Source organism: Panicum virgatum, chromosome 5K (genome assembly GCF_016808335.1).
Source record: "Panicum virgatum strain AP13 chromosome 5K, P.virgatum_v5, whole genome shotgun sequence".
NCBI classification, from domain to species: domain Eukaryota; kingdom Viridiplantae; phylum Streptophyta; class Magnoliopsida; order Poales; family Poaceae; genus Panicum; species Panicum virgatum.
This window is the reverse complement of record NC_053140.1, coordinates 54,755,779-54,775,996: the sequence shown is the minus strand read 5'-3', so window position 1 is coordinate 54,775,996 and position 20,218 is coordinate 54,755,779. Positions and strand designations below refer to the sequence as shown.

Sequence of the window (20,218 nt, the reverse complement as noted above, 5' to 3'; positions counted from 1 at the left end):
ATTCTGGCTCTCAGGTCTAAGATCCGATAGCTCCACTACGTTAGCTTGTGGGAATGGTTGAATGTCCACCTTCATCGTGTGTTGGGCCAGAATTAATCGGCCTTGCTCGATAGCCGATTGGATCTGCCGACGCAGCTCCTTGCAATCATTCGTGGCATGGGTGAATGAGTGGTGCCACTTGCAGTACAGCCTCCCCTGCAGCTCTTGCGTCGTTGGCAGCTTGTGATTCTCCGGGAGCTTCAACTGCTTTTCCTTGAGCAGTAAGTCGAATATCCGCTCTGCCTTGGCCACGTCAAAGTCAAAGCCCTTCACAAGCCCCTTATGTTTGACCCACTTGCACGGGATGGGGCTTGCCCCCCGGGTCCATTCTGCCACAGCCACTTCTTGTTCCCCGCCAGAATCGTCAGAATCTTCTGCTTGGGCCATGTTTACATGGCACTTGAATTTTGCCTGGTACAGCTCCGGGTGATAGTGTTCATACGCCGTGAGCTTCTGCACCATGTGCGCCAGAGAGATGAACTCCAACTGAAAAGCCAGATCCTTGATCGGCTTAGCGAGCCCCAAAACTGCCAAATCGACTGCCTCCTTCTCTGTGATGCGCGATGAGTAGCATCGATTCTTAACTTCTCTGAAGCGCTGCACGTACTCTGACACACTTTCCCCTCGCTTCTGCTTGACTTGGGCGAGGTCGGCAATCCCGGCTTCGGCGGCCTCTGAATGATACTGGGTGTGGAACTGATCTTCCAGCTGCCTCCAAGTCCGGATCGAATCTGGGGCCAGTGACGTATACCACCCAAAGGCTGAACCCGTGAGAGACTGGGAGAAGAAACGGACCCTTAGAGGATCCGACACTGAGATCATCCCAAGTTGCGTTAGGTATCGGCTCACATGCTCGATAGAGCTGGCCCCTTCTGACCCGCTGAACTTGGTGAACTCCAGGAGCCGATAGTTGGGTGGCAACGGGATCAGGTCGTAATCACTTGGATACGGCTTAGAATAGCCGATCGCCTTTCTTTTGGGCAGGATGCCGAACTGGTCCCTTAATATTGCACTGACCTGCTCTACACTCAGAACTCCTGGGGCCGAGGGCTCAGCACTCGGCCCGGTAGCGTACTTTGCTAGCCATGCCCGTTTCTCCGCATCTGTCCCTGAGGCTCCTGTACCCACCAGATGTCCCGCGCGCGTTGGACTGATGCTGTCAGGTATGTACGCGCACGTGTAGCCGTGCGGGATCTCCTTAGGCGGCTCATTCAGGAACTGGTCCTCCCCGGGATCTCGCCGATCTTGTAGACGACGTAGATCGGCGAACTCTGCGGCCCTGGAGTTGTGAGCGAGTATGGCAATGGCGGCCTAGACTGAAGTGAGGCCTCTCCCCTGTGACTCCTCAGGATTGGTCCTGATGGGGAGTACTGGTTCTTGATCACCTCTTGGACAACACGATGTGCCACACGCTCGAGCTCATTCACTAGGCTTTCTGAGTGCCGATGAAGCATGTGAGCCACCATGTAGTTCATCTCCTGGCGCAGGGCTCTAGTGCGCTCCTCTGATGGTACGGACAGGTCAACATTGTCGAGAGCGCCTTCGGGTGAGAACCCCTTCCACCTGATGCCGTGGTTGCGGTCCTCTCGAAAGAGCCGATGAGATCGGCTTCGAACTGAGCTTTGACCTCATCATATTTTTGCTTGTGTTCTGGAGTCAGCTCTTCATACGTGACAGGTTTGGTGACCGGCGGGATCGGTGCTTGGTCCTGAGGTCCTGTCATCTCTGCAGCGGGCGTTGTTGCTGATGAATGTCCCACTGGGCGTGCCAGAATGTGTTGTCGGTCAAAACCCACCGGCGAGTAGCGACAGGCAACACGAAGAGCCGGGAGGTCGCCGGGGCGCTGGCAGGCACTGCTCCCTCGTCAACGGCCCGCAATCCTGGCACACGCCACGGCTTTCTAAGACGCAGGGCGTGCCACCTGACCTATACCCGATCAGGAAGGTGCGAACGTGCTTGCGACGATTTGTCTGCATACACAAACACATGCAAACATAAGTCCGAGCCGTGGTCGGCTCCCCAAGACGACTCTTGCATCGGCTTTAAAGAGCCGATCGAGTCCCGGTGTCAGATCAGATCTGTATATATTCGGATATTGATACATAAAGCAAATAATTGTAAAGCTGCTTTAATTAAATCTAGCTAATCTAATCCACGACGGTAAAAGCTTCACTGCTAGATCGGAACATCATACACATAATTGGGCCTAATGAGCGTAATAAATAACTAAACTTTAACCAGAATAGAGACCTAAGAACAAGCGAAAGCCGATTCCCGGATCAATTCCTTGTTAAGACTAAGGCAAAGCATCTAATACATCACCGGATCATCCAACCTGTTTACAAGGCCTAACCTAGCAGATATTACGCCAATTCTTGCGTATAAGAACAAACCATAACAGATTAGATCTACTAGATAGAAAAGAAGCAGTGCATCATCTCCACGCGACTAATTCCATGCAACGAGAATTAGTATAAGATCAAAACATGATCGCGCAAAGATGACATGATGTTCGTAGATGATAAGCAACAAAAGCACGATGAGTCTACTAAAAATCATGCTACGAATATCAGGATAACTAGCACTACTCGCCATAAAAAATGCTTCAGTACGAGTAATACCAAGGTAAAAGCAAGAACAACGCTACCCTGATCGCGAGAAGCGATCAGGGCAGTATGGCGCTTACTTGGATGAAACCCTAGAATTAGGGGTGACGGTGCGCCGAGAGTTGTTGTTTGCGAAACGTGATGACGTTCTCCTTTGACAAATGTCATAGAGTACATATTTATAGTCCGGAGACTTGGGAAACAATCTAAACTAACGTGTCCATATCGGACTCTATCTCTAACTCAATCTGAACTAAATCTAAGGATACATGGCCCACATGGCCCAAATGCTCACGCAGGAGCCGATTCACAAGCCTTTTTTGATTCCTGCTTAAAGCCCAACTCGCTTGCGGCCCATTAATTAACCCTGTTAATTTATGGCGATAACAGGGACTAAGACAACTAGAAACCGTGTCCTGTTGCCATACCTATATACCATCATCAATTCCCGTCCGGTCTCAAATTTCCATGCATTCTATATCAATTTCAATAGCTCATGTATTGGAATATAAATATATCTCAAAACTCACAAGTAACCGGAAATTACTCGACTTCTAAATATCATATATCTCGCGAGTGCAAGAAGTCACTCGACTTCTACCGAGAACTATTAAGCATAGCATTTCTATCGTCCAATACATGCTAGTATAACTCAGAGAAACCTAAGGATCATGCAACTAGGGTTCCAATCAACTCCTGAAACGTAATGCACAAGTAATAAATACATATATAGGTGACATAATTTCAAATAATAGGATGTGCACCGGGGCTTGCCTTCGGGCTGCTGCTCGACACTGGGCTCAGCTGGGCCTTGGGCCGGGTGCTCACAATTCTCCTGCTGAACTTGCCCCCGCTGCTCCTGTGGCCCAGCGATCACCTCGTACACGGCTCCTTCGGCGGCGGTGTCTACACGTATGCATATGACATGAGAATGCATGCAGTATGATTTGTAACTTTGAAACAAGCCTAAACCGTATACACGCACCACTACCCGAGACAACCCGACGTCCTCAATTCTGCAAACCCGGAATATCCAGACTTCAATTTGGAACATCCGGAATTTCCGGAGTATCCGGATTAATACCCGGAGTATTCGGACTCCCAAGTTTCGATGTGTTCTGCCTACATTCAAGTTTCGTTCGTCCGTCCGTCCGTCACACAAAGTCCGAGCATACGCTTTGTTATCCACACATAATTGGAATCAAATTCTAATTGACGCTAGCATTCAGTTCCACGGAGGCGGGCCCTACCTACTGCGTTTTCTGTGCCGAGTTTGAGCAAGACTGCGGGAGAATGTAGAGTCGCAAAGCGGCTGGGCGGGTGAGGTGGAGCTCGGCCATGTGGGAGCCGGCGTGGGCGAGCACAGGCTCGGCAGTGACGTCGTGGAGCGGGGCTCAATGTCGCGTGGGCGCGAGGTAGCTTCACTGCCGCCACGCCGCGATAGGCCGGAGGCGAGGCGGAAGGGGCGCACGAGGCGTCGCTTGGTTGCCACCGAGCGCGGGGTGGAGGCTAGGAGGGCACGGCACGGCCCTCGGCCGTGGTGCCGCCGCCCGGCCGCTGTTGCGAGGGCAGCATCGGCGGCTTGGAGGGGGAGTAAGGTGCGGCGCGGCGTGGCGGCTGGCCTACCAGCTCAGGCGAGGAAGGCGCGCCGCCGGGCCAGCAACGCGGGGAAGGCGGAGCGCCGTGGCCGGTAGGACTGGGCATTCGGTTTTTAGGTTTAGTTCGGGTCGGTTTTTCGGTTTGGAGAAAAATTCGGTTTGCAGAAACTAAAACCCGATCGGTGCTCTGGAAAACCAAAAACCGACACCGAAAATGTCGTTTTTTTCGGTTTGGTTGTTCGGTTGCACCGAACAAAACCGAATCTCACTTATGATAAATAAATGTCAAGCAATAGTTGCAATAGTTCAGTCAGTTTGTTGATTTCGCACAATTTCTTTCGTGACTCAGTGTCCCCATGTACAAATGAAAGGGGGCATTCAGCATGACAAAATCAACCAATAGTCGTGGGATGGAAATCAAGGATTAGCAAGCATCGAGATCATAATAGTGGAAGAGGACAGACATTGGAGGATTCCTCGTTTATTCCGTCGTGATGGCCGGAGATGTGAGCCGCGCCGCGGCTTGCTCCTGCGGCTCCTGCTGGCTACTGGCTTCTCGCCCTACTGGACGCTTGCCGCCCGCCCGTTGACTGCTCCTGCTGCCGACGCCGCTTGGCCATGGCCCTGCGCGCCAACGCCCGCAGCCTGCACTTGCTGCCGGCGCCGTGCCGCCCATCTACCACACCCGCGCTGCCCGGCCTCACGCCGCTTTGCCTTGCTGACAGAGGGCGGAGAGCCGGAGGCACAGCTGCCGGCAGCCTGCCGCCTCGTCTGGCGTGGTGGCTTGCTGATGCGTGGGGAGGATAAGACTTAGGGTTTACATTTGGAGACTGGGAATATGTAGTGCGCTTGTTTCATGGGCCGAGGTGGGCCGTAGTAGGTTGGGTAGGTGCCTTGGGCTGTCGGAGTTTGCTGCCTGTGCAGAGATGGCTTCGGTGATTCGGACTTTTCGGTTCGGTGCAGGGTCGAAACCGAAGCCGAACCCGATCACCGAACATCGTAAAAGCGCAAACCGAAGCCGAACCGAAAAAACCGAAAAACCGACAATTCGGTTCGGTTCGGCTCGGTGTTTTCGGTTAAAAAATGCCCAGCCCTAGTGGCCGGGCTGCTAGCGTGGGCGAGGTGGAGCACGTAGCGCCACAGTAGCATGCGGGGATAGAGTTGGAGGTCAGGCCGCGTCACCGTCAGGAAGGGTGAGAGATGGACTCGATTATAAAAAATTGATGTATTGGACTCACAAATCTTTTTAATAAGTGTTATAGCTCAACCTTTAGAAGATTGGTCTATATAACTCTATAGATGGACAAAATTATATGGAGCATCTTGACTATACTCTTACAGGATCCCTCTCCAATGGCCAAAGATGTCGTTGGTGATGAACGACATGCGTGAGTGAGAAATAACAAAAAGCAAATCTGCAGAAGAATAGCAGAATGGCACATCAATCTAGAAAGTGTGGATCCATACTTACTAGCCCTGTTTAGATATCAGGTTAGAGTTAGAGTTGGCTTTTTGGAGCTCATCTAACCCTGAAATATCCAAACAGAAGGGTTAGAGTTGGTTAGATGCATCTAACCCACTCAAAAAAAAAATATCCCCTCCAAGGGGTGCTTATTGGGGTTAGATTAGGTGGGCCCCACCTTTTCTCCTCTCTCTTGCTAGAAAGAGGCCAAATGATTGAAAAGGTGCATTTATTTTCAATCTAACCCTTCTATCCAAACACTTCTTTGGTTAGAATTAGTTCATGGATACTCATGAGGTACTAACTCTAACCTCTAACTTAGTTAGAGTATCCAAACAGGGCCACTGTTGTTTTGTTTCTCTTACTTTGTCGGGATGCGGATCAAACAGCTAGATTATTGAATGCATAACTTTAGAAACCATAGTATAACTACGAGTATTAGAGAAGGCCTAACAGAAGAGAGAGAAAAGAGACGACATGTCATGCATCTTATTATGTGATTCCGTTTCCAATTCACTACTATGGTTTTAGCTATGATTAGCTAAATCTCTTCCGATAATCGCTATCTCTATATCTCTATATTTTCTAAAGCAAACAATGATTCTCCTTAGTTCGTCAATTAGAATTCTAATCAAAATCCGAACAAATCAAACGGAATCGGAATCGGAATCCGTGCAACTCAAACAAAATCCTAATAGAAACCTGGACAAATCAATTGGAAATTTGGAATCCCATGGGAACCTGGACAATCAATGTGTCACATTATTACAGCATGGTCTCTACAGGTGCATAAAATTGGTGGTACTATATAAATTTGTTATATTACCCGTAGCAACGCACGGGCAGTATGCTAGTTAGTTACTAAATGAGAAGCGATTTACCAAGCAGTAGCTCAGTTTTTTTTTCCACAGTAGCTCAGCTGGTTACTTGGTTGTTAGTACCTCCAAATGAGAGAAGGCCCACCCGGGCCCACCAAATTTGTGGGTAACTCCCTGAGAAACTGGTTTCAGCAAGTTTCCTAGCCAACCAAGGTTTGGTGCCCCTCTAAGTTAAACAAGATTTAAAAAATGCACAGGGAAGTCTCTCGCTGTGGTTGAGAAAAAGGTGGCTGCAGGGTCAAACTAAGTATCTCCCCAGAATTGGCATGCTCATTCAATGCAGGGTCCTTACTAAGGTTTAGAAATCATGAGAAAAAATAATAACTGAAGTGCATTTACAGTAGCACATCAAATAGAGTGTGGCTGCAAATTATTTTCACAAAATTAAATTGAAGATTCAACTATATAACTTGTGCCGATCATTAGACTATTAGAGGCATTTCGGTAGCAGTCAAACTTTCCAAAACATTTAATGACATGCATAATGCCCCTAAAACTGAAATCATTACAGAATGGATGATAAGAGGATACCTGAGCAATTGGTGCATCTGAATTGCGCCTGTAGCTCCTTGTGGTAAAAGAGAGAGAAAACTGTTCAGTTCTGTTAGACCATTCATGAATATGCTTTTATATCGCATATGCTGTTCATTCCTTGACAAATGATTTACCATTTCACCACATAGAAGGCACATAGACTTGTTCCTTCAAGTTCTGGGTAGCACTCTCAGTGGGAAATCCTCGCACAGCACCAATTGTCCACTGTGATATGATTCCAGCAGCAACAGCAAATCTTAGTTGCCTCTCCAATGTATCCTGGTCCTCGTACATCTCAGGACAAGTCGTTAGCTTCCTAATCGCAGCAGCAACAACAGCATCACCAGAACCTGTTCGGTCAGTGGTGTATGGAGTTATGAGTGCGTCCTCTGTCCCAACCACACAGCCATGAAACTTGGGCGTGTAGTAGTGAATCCGAAGTGTCCCATAGGTCACAAGCAAGATCTTAATTCCATCATGCCAAATAGGAGCAATCTCTTCAGGGCTGTAGTTGTAGTACTGTGGCCAGTTTCTTGTAAAATGAAATCCTTCCAGATAATACTGAGGTGGGGTGTTTCTCTTGTATTCATAATACTCATGATCAAGGAGGAATTCCAGCTCATCCCTTGACACCTCTATGATATCAGCCTCTTTCCATGCCCTATTTATCACCTTCTTTGTCTCATCCCTTGAAGTCCACAATGGCAATGGCAAATTCAGATCAAAGAATATTTTACTTCCAAATTTTTTGGATAATTCAATGGCTCTGAAGAGTGTATCATGCATTGATGGATTTAACAGGACTTCTGAATTGAAATGGAACATTCTGGCCTGTGTAGTTACCATGGATTAGACTTGAATAAAGAAAAAATGGCTGACTATCCAGTAGCGATGACAACATCGAAAACTCATCTTGTAGGCAGAAACATAAGAGGATTCCTTTTTTATATAAAAAAAACAGCACTTGAAAGTTGAAACCAAATAAATGCACTTCTGCAAAGTCCTTCATTTCAACCATATCCATAGGACATCATTTGTTCATATGCATACATCAGTGCAGCAATTTTATCTATAAGATGCAAAACATACTGAAATTTTTATCAATCTGTAATATGTTGCTATCTTAGATTATATAAAGAAGAGGACTCAGATGTCAATTAATCTCGAGTAGAGAGTTTAGCATCAAGGTTGAATCTTGTTTGAGAATCGACCTTCGATGATTAAAGAAAAAGACAATTAACAATCATGTTATGCTACTAGATCATATTAATTTTGTTTCAAAACTAGGAATTGGTTTGATGCAATTGCTACGCAACATTGCAATGCAGTGGACGGTGGTTATCAGAACAGAGACATTGAGACATAGCTTGCTGTGAAAAGCATAAGTTTGCATCAGAATATAATGTTTCTCCAAAGTATCACCAACTCACGTCTTTCAATACATCGACATTGATCTCGGTCTTGCGGAGGGAGTCCTCGGCAGCGCTCTTCACCGTCTCGGCCACAAGCTTAGTGCCGCCCTTGCCGTCCTCCCGGTCCCGGAAGCTCACCTTCATGCGCGCCGTGGCCGTGGCCGCTTTGCCGTCGAACTTGATGGCGCGTGTCTGCACCCGCTCGCAGTTCATGCGGTACACAAGCTCGCGCCCGAAGTCGTCGTCGCCGACCTTGCCCAGCACCGCGCCGCGCCCGCCAAGCCGGGTGAGCGCGATGGCCACGTTGCTCGCCGCGCTCCCCGGCGCGCGCGCGAACTCCGGCGGCTCCCACTGCAGGTGCCGCCACGTGGAGTACTGGTCGGGGTGCATCTGCCGGTCCGACACCCGCACCGTGGGCACGAACTCCCACCGCGGCGCGCCGAAGCAGCACACCAGCGGCGGCCAGTCGTTCGCGAAGTCCTCCCCGTCGTCGTAGCCGCTCCACACCTCCAACCCATCCTCCTCCTCGGACTCTTGAATCGTCTCCTCCGTCCCGTCGCTAGCCGTCTGGGCCACGACCTCCTGCTGCTCTTCCTTGGACTTCCTTGTCCGGCGGCCTGCCCGCTTCGCCGGCCCCTTCTCACTCTCCGGGTCGGAATCCTGGCCCTCCTTCTTGGTTCTCCGCCTCGTGGCCTTCGCCTTCGGCGCCGACGGGGACGGGGACGGAGACTTCTTCCGACCGCGGCGAGAGGCGGGTTTAGGGGATTCCGGCACGGCGGCGCCGTTGGGCGAGCAGCGGAGTTGGCGGCCTCGTGGGAGACTGGGGTGGAGAGGTGCGGCGAGGAAATTGGGCTTGGGGAACAGCGCTGGCAGGAGAAGGCGGAGGTGGCCATGGCTATTGCCGCTCCTCTTTGCTCGAGGTGAGGAAGGAAAGGGGACGGCGACGAGCGCTCGACTCGATTCTATCCAGTGTCAGTGTGATCCGATAAGGGTTTTAGCACCCGTTAAGGATTGCGGGTCGCGCCCGCAACGAGGGAAAAAAATTAGGGAAAAAAGCATGTTACGGGCTGGGCTAGAAAAAGCGCGGCATATACAAAGCCCGATATATGTCAGGCCGAGCAGGCTGGGCCAAATTCAGTACGGTCCGTACTCTCCGTAGCTAAAAATTGGGGACTGAAATGAACGGAACAGTTTCCAAACATGGCACAATTGACCGTGCAAAACTTCTCAATCTTTTTTAAAACACTCCTGTTGTTCGGGTGCTTGCATTGGTGAACCTCCATCAGAAATCAATTTCATGTCAATGTCTATGCCTTGCCGACCGAACAAATTGTTCGCGTGTTCGTACTGAAAAATCTGTCTGAAACGCAGAGCCACAGGAGGTCTAGCACATCATGTCAGTACGTAAGTATTGATCGAAGAGTAAATACTGTAGAACCTTAGCAAGTATCCATTATTCGTCGCTTCTAAGCATATTTAACAATCATTACACAAGAAAATTAAAAGATCGACTAGTAAGACAGCATGTTCGAACGAAATACAGATACAAGCTACTCCTGAAACGTCGAACACTCGAATCACTGACCAGCCGCCGGCCGGTAGCCGGGCGCGGTGGGCCGGGTCACTCGACGGGGATCATGACCTCGTTGGTGCGCAGCGGCGGGAGCGTGAACGGCGGGTTGTACCTCGCGAGCACGAAGGGGCCCTTGATGGTGTAGCCGTCCTTCTCCAGCGCGGCCCTGAGCCCGTCCGCCTTCTCCCGCACCGTCTTGTCCGCGGCCACCCCGCTGAACCTCACCACCCCGAACTTCCTCTCCGGCACCTCGCGGATCACCACCCGCTCGTCCGTCGGCCGCGGCGCCTCCTCCGCCTTGGCGTACTTGGACGGCAGCAGGAACTGCATTGTCACCTTGCCCGGCGCCTGCTGGCCGTCCGTGATCACGGGCGCGGTCATCGCGACCGGCTCCGCGCCGGCGGCGGTGATGACCGGCGCCGTCATGGCGATCTTCTCGGAGGGCGCCTCGCCGCCGCCGCCGCCGGAGGTGATGACGGGAGCTGTCATGGCGATCTTCTCGGGCTTGGTGTTCTGTGGCTTGCCGAGCGCGCCGATGTAGTTGGCGAGGACGGTGAACCCGCCGTCGGCGTCGCCGTTCCACTCCTTGGGGTCGTAGGTGAACTCCGCGGCGACGCAGGGCGGGTACTTGCGGACCTCGTAGCCGTCGCCGGCGTGGAGGACCTCGTGCTTGGGCGTCTCCACCGTGATCCTGCCCAGCACCATCCCCATGGCGGATCGTCGGCCGGGGGCGAGCCGGAGCCCGGAGCTAGGCACCGGCGCGGCGCGGGTTCAGAGGATGGTCCTTGAGCGGTCGGGCTCTTTGGGTGCGTGTGTGATGAGTGGCGCTGGCGCCTGCTGCCTTGGCCCCGCGCCGGGCAAGGGGGTTTTAAGAAGCGGCGAGAACAGACTGATGTGTGGACGAGGTGGCGTGCGCGTCGTGGCGCGCGTTGCTCCAAGGGTGCGTTCCTGATTTCGCCTTGGAGGACAAGCTCGGCGAACTTGGAATCTTGGATGATGGGCTTCGCCGCTTTGACTTTCTTTCGGCTGGCCTGCTGCCAACTGGGCTTGCTGTTGGCCAATTGGAAACAACTTCGGTGTGTGAATAGGATTTGATTATTCAACTAAAATTCATTCGGAAAGGGAAAAAGAGGAAGTGGAAACTATAGAATTTAAATAGACGGCACAATCGCAAATCCTCATTCTCTGAATGGACTGTATGCGGATAGCTTTAGAAAGGCCGGGCCGCGTTTCGGTCTCGACAAAAGCTCCGCTTTCGGTGGCCCATTCAGATACGGTCCATATAGGGCCCATCTCGAACCAACCCGCCACAGTGTTCTCCGAGGTTGTGGTCTACTCTCAAGTCTCTCATCCAGTCATCCTTGTCCGCTTGTCCCCAATCGAGATCCGAACCGCTGGACTTGCCTCCGGCGGTCCGGCCCCTCTGCACCGTTAGTCCGTTACCGGTAAGATTTTGATGCAATGCAGTGCCCCACTATTATTGTGACAATGTGCCTACCTGCGTATGTATTTTTTCACAATGGTTTCTACTTTCTACACCTCCTTGCGATTGCTGATGCTTACATACGCATCCACGGAACATTACGGGAACGTATCTAGTGAAAAACCACACATTTCGTGAAAATCCGTATAAATCATGGCAAAAAAAGTCATCTAAATTCATAAAAAAATTACACATGTAGATGATATGATGATACAGAACCCTGTAAAATATCATATCCAAACTCGACTTCGTTTGTGAAATATAAAAATAATTATTTTTATATCTCACAAACGAAGTCAAGTTTGGACAGAATATTTTACAAAATTGTGTATCATTATATCATCTACAAGTATGATTTTTTCGTGAATTTAGATGGTTTTTTATCGTGGTTTGCACAGGTTTTCACGAAGGTTTAGTTTTCACCAAATATGTTCCCGGACATTGCTGGTTATTAGTGAACCTGAATACAAAGGAGCATGAACCCCACAACATAGCTTTATTAGCGACTGGGAACCTGAACAATAAGGAATCATTTTATCAAGCAACAGACAAGGAAACCAAGCAGACATGCACGAGCTAGAGGGGGGCACTATTTGGCGATGGTGCGCCAGGAGGACAAAGTGGCGAACTAGCACTGCAACTAGCAGTAGCGGACATGCAGTGCCAGTAGTAGTAGCGAATAAGCATTTGACTTGCTAATTTCGTGCTATACTCTGTCTTCTACTCATTTTTCTTTCTTTTTTCGGGACAACGGGTGTGTGGGTGAGTGAATGGGAGGGGGGTTCACATCCATATGCATGTAGAACTAAGCAAGAAGAAGATTGAGAAAATAGATACAAAAAGATGCAATATTTGATAAAAATATATATATAACAAAACTCCAACATCTCATGTTTAGGCATACGAGAGGATAAAAAATATAAAAAAAGAAAATTTATAGGACGTTGTTCTCCAACATAGAATAAACATCGCGTCCATATTCTTCATCCAACGTCTTTTCTTATAACTGCTCAGCAGTTAAAATATGTTTTAAAAAGTGAGCTAAAAAAATATCCACATATAAACTTACATGCATGTTTAGTATATTTTTTATCTCCATAAGTGTGTCGTACTAGGTCAGTAGGAATATAAAGGAAAAAGAAAATGCAACTTGGTTTGTAATTCTAAAAAAGAACTTTGAAGTCTGAAGCTATAATCTTTGTGCTACAGTAATAGTTTCTTATTAGTTTGAAACCTTTTGAACCTGATGCATGAACTTATTATTACCATATGAATAATTTTTATTAGCTTCCCAAAAACTTTAAAATATGTAGTACCACAGCAATAAAAGTTTGCAGCTCCAAGAAAAACCTTCAAATATGAAACTATGAACATTGTAGTACCATAGTAATAAAGTTTGAGGCCATAAAAACTTTGAAAGCCAAAAACTATGAACTTTGTACTAGCACACTACACTATGAGATTTGTACTAGCACATAATAATTTTTTGTTTACCCCAAAAACTTTGAAATCTGAAACTATAAACTTTATACTAGCACACTAATAAATTGTTATAGTACCAAAATTTTAGAATATGAAACTATGATATTTGAATATATAAATATATTTTGACTACTCATGAACTATGAAAAAAAATAGAGATGGGTAAGAAAAAAGTATACTCACTGGTTTGAACAAGTGTTGCTTGTCACCATCGTGGCTTTACATGAGTTTCATAACAAATATACCGCTATCGCCGCTGTGTGCAGCAAAGAAAAAGGCAGAAAAATTTCCAACTCCTATTGTACTATATCTGAAACTTACTAGTAGCATATAACAAACTTTGTATTTGTAGACATAGAAATTTTTACTCCCAAATACAAAACTTTAGTTCAAACTCTTGCACTATAAAAATTCAAAAAATTTGTGCTAATATGTTTTCAAACTTTATACACTGGAGTCATGAACTTTTTAGTTCCAGAACTTTTCACACTAAATTCAAGACCTTTGCACACTAAAATTAGGGAATAAAAAGCCTAGAATGAAAAAAGGTTCAAATATTATGCTAGGAAAAGATCCAAAAGCTTCGTATATCCACACCTTGAATCTAAATTTAATGAACTTTCTACAGGTAAATTATAAACTCTGTACACCTTCAAAACTTTCTAATCCAAAAACTTTAGACTCCTGCATCCAAAAAATTTGTGCTAACATGTTACGAACTTTGTACTTTGTATATTGAAAAACTTTATAAAAATATTTGAGATTTGATATAAAAAAGTTTCAAATGGTATATTTAAAATCTTTTGACAAGTCTAGCTTTAAACATCATTTGAAAACTTTGCATTCAAAATTTGGTAACTTGCACTTTGAATTCTGAAACTTTGAAAAGACTAGTTAAAAATATTTTACAAAACTAACACCAAATGTTGCAGTTTAATAATTTTCAAGAGTTTCTATTACACATGTTTCAAAACATTTCAAAAAAAGTCTAAAAACTTTGTAATTCTTAACTTTGAGTTCAAAATAATAAACTTTATACTATCATATTGTAAATTTCTACTATCACATTATAAGCTTTATACACCCCGGATCCAAAACTTTGTAGTTCCAAACTTTAAGGTCACCGCTATAGGAAATTTGCAGTAGCACATTTCAAACTTTATGCTCCATGCGTCAAAACTTTATAAGGACATGTTAGAAACTTTTACTAAATTTTATCTGAGGGGTAAATAAGAAACTCCATATATATTGATTAGATATCCTCATACCCATTTACATATGTAACTTTAAAATCATGAATATATATACTATAAGACCATAGACTTGGAATACAAATATTCATAGCATTTTGACTCAATACACTGAAATAAAGAACTTAAGTGAATTTATGAATTCATGGGAGATTAGAATTCCCCCTATCATCATGTTTTCAAAAACTCTGTGCTAACAAGTTTTCAAACTTTATACGCTAGAGTCCACAACTTTGTAATTCCAAACATTTCCACACTAAATTCAAGAACTTGGCACACTAAATTTGGGCAAAAAAAGCCCCAAATGAAAAAAGGTTCAAGCATTATGATACAGAAAAGATCCAAAACACTTCTTATATCGACACCTTGAATCTAAATTTAATGAACTTTCTATAGGCGGATTATAAACTTTGTACACCTAGATTCAAAACTTTGCAATCCAAAAACTTTAGAATCCTACATCGAAGAATTTTGTGCTAGCATGTTACAAACTTTGTACTCTATATATTGAAAAACTTTTTAAAAATATTTGAGATTCGATATGAAAAAGTTTCAAATGATATATTTAAAACTTTTGACAAATCCAGCTTTTCACATCATTTGAAAACTTTACATTCAAAATTTGGTAACTTTGCACTTTGAATTTTGGAACTTTGAAGAACACTGGTTAATTTTTTTTACAAAACTAACTCCAAAAGTTGCAGTTTAATAATTTTCAAGAGTTTCTATTAACATGTTTCAAACATCTAAAAAAAGATCCAAAAAAACTTTGTAATTCTTAACTTTGAGTCTGAAATTCTGAACTTTCTACTAACTTATTGTAAATTTCTACTATCACAATATACACTTTATACATCCGGATCCAAAACATTGTAGTTTCAAACTTTAAATTCACAACTGTAGGAAATTTGTAGTAGCACATTTCAAAATTTGTGCTCCGTGCGTCAAAACTTTATAAGGATATGTTAGAAACTTTTAACTAAATTTTATATGAGGCTAAATAAGAAATTTCATACATATTGGTTAGATGCCTATTTACATATCTAACTTTAAAATCATAAATATATAAACTATAAGTCCATACACTTGGAAAACATATATTTAGAGCATTTTGACTCAATACATAAAAAGAACATGAACAAAAAAATCTTGGTTTATTGAAAATCTGAAATATGTGTGCATACAGTAGCTCAACGGGGTGTGGTAGGACCAGTTTGAATTACACCAGTTCGAGTGCACTAAACATCTAAACGCACCTCAACCGGTATAATTATTGGTCTGTCGGGTAACATCCCGATGAAACCACTTGATATCGGATCGTAACACAAGTATATTTCCCGCACGAAGGCGAGTCAGAGATACAACATTCCACAATATTTCACATCATATAGATAAGGGTATAATTTACATCAGAGTTTTAAAGCTAGTATACCGAGGTTCTAGCCTTTACAAACTTTATTCCAAAGGAACTTAGAGAAGTTTAACAGAAACTAAGTATAAGAGAGAAGTTCTGCAGTGGAAAAAAAACACAACTATATACCAACATAATAGGATAGATGCCATGGTAAGCCCGGACATGATATCATTCAGTCGAATCATTACTAGGCGGGGATGGTTCCCATTCCATAGACCAACCAGTAGGCAAAACACTAGACCAAGTCAAACTAGTGTTTGGGTCTTCCAAAGTCATTTCTGAAAACAAAATCACAAGCAAGACTGAGTATACTAATACTCAGCAAGACTGACCCGTCTAACGGCATATAACAGACCTTTAACTAGACATGCAAAGCTTGAGAAGGCTCAGGGGTGCTGAAAAGCAATAAAGAGTATATCCTTAATTTTAAATTTTAGCTTTCAGATTTTAGTTTCATTAACTATTCTAGGTAAGCACCTATCTTATACAAACATGGTAGAGAAAATAATTTCATTCAACAAGATTGAGTATCATCTTTGTTCCACTTCTTACTCTATGTGGCAAAGGTATCAAACAGTCTCAATATCCGTGAGCGGCGGAACAGTTCGAACCGAATTTCAATCGTTGCAAGGTAAACCTAACACACAAGCTTGGAGCACTGTCGAGTCAATCCCAAGTAACCTTTTGCCTTTCATTCCGGTTCGTGGATCGGGGCCACTATCCCCGACTATAGGGCACCAACCTTGTCCCTCATAGTCGTGGTGTAGCGCTACAATTTCCATCTTATCCATCCTATCCCTAAGAGAGAGTGGGAGGTATGTCCACTTGCCGGGTCGATTGGTTACTAGGCTTACCGCATACCATATTTACGGCATGTGGCTAGTACTTTCAAACGCTTAATAACTGCTACCACACACTACGGCCTTAGCAAATTCATCTACACAGGTGGGATATAACCATGAATCTCGTAACAAAATCCCGTCCGTGATCCTTATAGTGATTATAGGAATTTAAACAGTCAACTCCTATAAAGGTCGCGAGTGACAGGCAATCACTCGACTTTTACCGGTCCTATTAGCATAGCATCTAATCGAACTTGGATCTAGTGTTCAATCAATAGGTACCTAGAATTATGCATCTAAGGTTTTCATTCAACTCCAATAACTTAAATGCACAAGTAAATAATAACAAGTTGCATAATTTGAAAATAATAGGATTATGCACATGGGCTTGCCTTTAATGGTATCTATAGAGTCAGTGGTCTTTGGCTCTTCCGAATCAGAGTTCGGAGTTTCAGTTAAATCAACAACGTTGGCTTGAGCTTCAGAAAAATCCCCATCGGGTTCCTGGATGAGCTCGTATGTTCCGTCGGCTAACGATGTTGTTTCTATATGCAATGCAAAGATTGGAAATTAGTGAAGTGCTTGAGTATAGCTTTCCTTCACTAAAAAGTTGGAATCCAATAAAGTAAATATTAAGACTCGACTTAATAGTTTTACTTTATTGGGCAATCATTTATAGAGTAAAAGCGAACACGATAAACTCCATAAAATAATATGTAAAAGGGGTTTTTATTTCCACATAACAAAAATAAGACGGATTTTAAAAGAAATTTTTGAAGAATATAAGCAATACATTAAAAAGAAATTTAAAAGTACAAACTATAGTCCACTAATGGGGCTAGAAAAATTATACAGAGTTTGACATACTTTAAAGAGCATATGGTTAAAAGCTCATTCAAAGTATAGCTCTAGAACAAAAGATATAGATAAAAAGAGCTATATATTAACTCTATTTTTAGAATTAGCTCCACAAGGAATTAGTTCAAACTCATCACATAAAACTATAGGGCTAATTAAAAGGAAAATAACAAAATTAATTTGGTATTTTTCTGATTTCTCTACATTTTTTAAAGTTCACTTGAAAAAGAAAAAAGGAAAACATCTTTTTGCGGAAGAGACCCTAGAAGGTTTTGAATCCTTGCAATCGGGTCCTTGGTCGGGGTCAGAGGGGGAAAGGGGAGGGCCGGCCGAATTCCAGCAAGGGGGATCACCGGCGGCGAGGGGCAAGGGGCCAGGAAGACTCAGTGAGTCATGGCGCACCTTCTGGAGGGTTTGATTGGGGCTCGGGATGGTTGGAGGAGGCTCGTCGGCGATCTAGCAGAGCGCGGCGGCGGGGTGAATGGCGACGGGAGGGGCTGGTGAGCTTCGCGAGTTCGAGGTGAAGCTTGCTAGAAGGTCGTGGGGGTTGGGGAGGGTCTGGAGCGGCGGGTCCATGGCGGCAGTGGTTCGCCGGAGATGAAGAAGGTGGGCGGCGGTGGAAATTGCTGGCGATGGTGCTCAGCCGGGCTTTTTATAGACCAAAGGCGAAGGGGATGAGCACAAAAGGAGTCTGTGGATCGAGTTTGACAGCAGAAAAGGGCGAATTGGTGACGACACTGACTTCTCCACGGCTGCCGGTGAGGTGTCGTGCAGGGGAGCTCTGGAATGGCGTGGCGCAGGGCGAGCAGTCCAGCAAAAGGCAGTTCGGGGGCAGTGGAGCTTCACGTGCAACGCATGGAGCGGCTGGAGACAGCGGGCTGGCGAAACCACGGCGACACACTCGCCGGAGGGGGAGAAACAGAGGTGGCGGCTCGGCGGCACGGCGTGGCAAGGGGAGGGAGGGCCAGCAAGGGTAGGGGTGGGGTCCAGGAGGGAACTGGGAGGTCGGTGGAGGTCTCAACCGGCGGTGCGGGCGGCCGGTGGGCGGAGAAACCCGCGGCGGCGGCAGCGGCGGCCAAACTCCAAGAAGGCTGGAGGTTGAAGAAGGTCAGCAGGAACTTGTTTGCAAAATGGAAAAAGTTCAGGGTTTGAATGTAAAGTAAAATTTGACACTGATCTAGGGCTCAAATGAAATAGTGCCCAAAATGAAAGTTGTTCAGTTTTTTAAGATCTACAACTTTCATGTTGTGCAAATTTGCACTAGATCAAAGGATTTTGAAATATTTTCAAAAGTTTAAAAGAACTCTATTTAACAAAGGAAAAGTACTTTTTGGTAGCAAATTTCAACAAATTTTGGGCTAAATTGCAACAAAGCTTCCAAAATCATGATTACTAACATGTTTGCAAGAAAGCCCTTTATGAAGTTGAAATTACTCCCAAGGACAAAACTTTTTGCAAAAAGGGACTTGTAATTTTTCATAATTACAAGAATACCCCTAATTTTGCATTGGAAAATTTTTAACTATCAAACAAGGAGAAACACAAAATTCACACATTATTCTATGTTCTAATAGGATAGACACCTGAGGTGTCACACGGGGGCATCCCAAACTTATAAAAAAATGCACCCTTGCCAACTAAGATTATTGACCTCTTGGAGCGGCGAGGGAACCGAAGGTACGGTAACCGGCGGGCGCGGGATCTCCCTGCCCGTTCCTTCTCTGGTGGATCCCGCCCTTGCTCACGGTGCTCCTATCCCTCCGACGAGGATGACCCTGAATCGCCGGCGAGATCGACGCGCATGTGGATCCCTCCCTCGCTCCGTGCGCGCCTTCCCCTTGGCTAGAACGAATCGCCGCGCGACCTCGCTCTAGCAGATTTGGGGCTGCTCCCGCCGTGCCTTCCCTCGGCGAGAACGAAGCACTGACGCCGGGTGACGAGATCGACGCGCGTGGATCCCCTCCTGGCTCCTGCCGTCACTCCCACTCGGCAAGGAAGAATCATTGATTGAGATGGCGGTGTAGTGGCGTGGCAGATTTTGGGGCTGGCAGAAATTTCAAGAAAACGAAGGCAGTGGGTGGATGTGGGAGAGGAGAATTGGAATCGGTAACCAGCTTGGGGAAAGTAAAAGCGGCACGGAAGGGATGGCGCGTGGGCAGCAACGCAATATAGACACCAAAAAGGGAAAGTGGAGTAAAGAAGCTGGACTAATATGAGGTGATCGCTGCTACGGGTCCCAACGCACAAGCGCCAACTAAGAATTTTGTGAGCTAGATGAAACAGCTACACAGACATTGCATGATACCTTGAACCACCACCCAGCCACCTCGCCAGTGGCCGCTCCATCCCCTCCCCCTCCCCTTCCTCGGCGGGGCGGCGAGCGGTGGCAGTGGTGGTGGCGATGGGCCGTTGAATGATACCTTTTGCGACCTGACTGCCACATGCGTCCGTGACCTCTAGCATTTGTGGGTTGCTGGGCTGGAGGCCCCCACCCTACTATGCTCCGTTGATTCGTTCTCGTGACGGCGGCAATCCAATCCACCACAGTGTGCTCCGAGGTGAGGTCGACTCATCCAGTCATCCTTGCCCCCAATCGAGATACAGGCTGCTGGACACTGATGAGAACCCGCTAGGGTTTGATCCCGATCTTTCGATGAGAGGAACTGGATAAGTCGATTGGGGGTAGGAGACGACATTCACGGCCCGACTACAGCAATCAAGACGCTGTGCCTTAGCAACCGATACACCACCTCCAATGGTCGCTGTGATCATGTGGAGCACAATCGA

At 46.0% G+C, this 20,218-nt stretch overlaps 2 protein-coding genes across 2 annotated transcripts; both read right to left on the bottom strand.

Annotated features, from left to right (window-relative positions):
* Positions 1 to 6,875: 6,875 nt before the first annotated feature.
* On the bottom strand, positions 6,876 to 9,828 carry LOC120710262 (fructokinase-like 1, chloroplastic). The gene is made up of 4 exons (XM_039995904.1): positions 9,807 to 9,828; positions 8,548 to 9,491; positions 7,252 to 7,948; positions 6,876 to 7,151 (listed from the first exon to the last, which is right to left on the bottom strand). Exons 1-3 carry the CDS (start codon positions 9,826 to 9,828, stop codon positions 7,256 to 7,258), a joined length of 1,659 nt encoding a protein of 552 aa, XP_039851838.1. The 3' UTR covers positions 6,876 to 7,151; positions 7,252 to 7,255.
* A 112-nt stretch (positions 9,829 to 9,940) lies between these two features.
* LOC120708674 (heme-binding-like protein At3g10130, chloroplastic) lies at positions 9,941 to 10,948 on the bottom strand. The gene has a single exon (XM_039994051.1). It carries the CDS (start codon positions 10,811 to 10,813, stop codon positions 10,151 to 10,153), a length of 663 nt encoding a protein of 220 aa, XP_039849985.1. The 5' UTR covers positions 10,814 to 10,948; the 3' UTR covers positions 9,941 to 10,150.
* Positions 10,949 to 20,218: the final 9,270 nt, after the last annotated feature.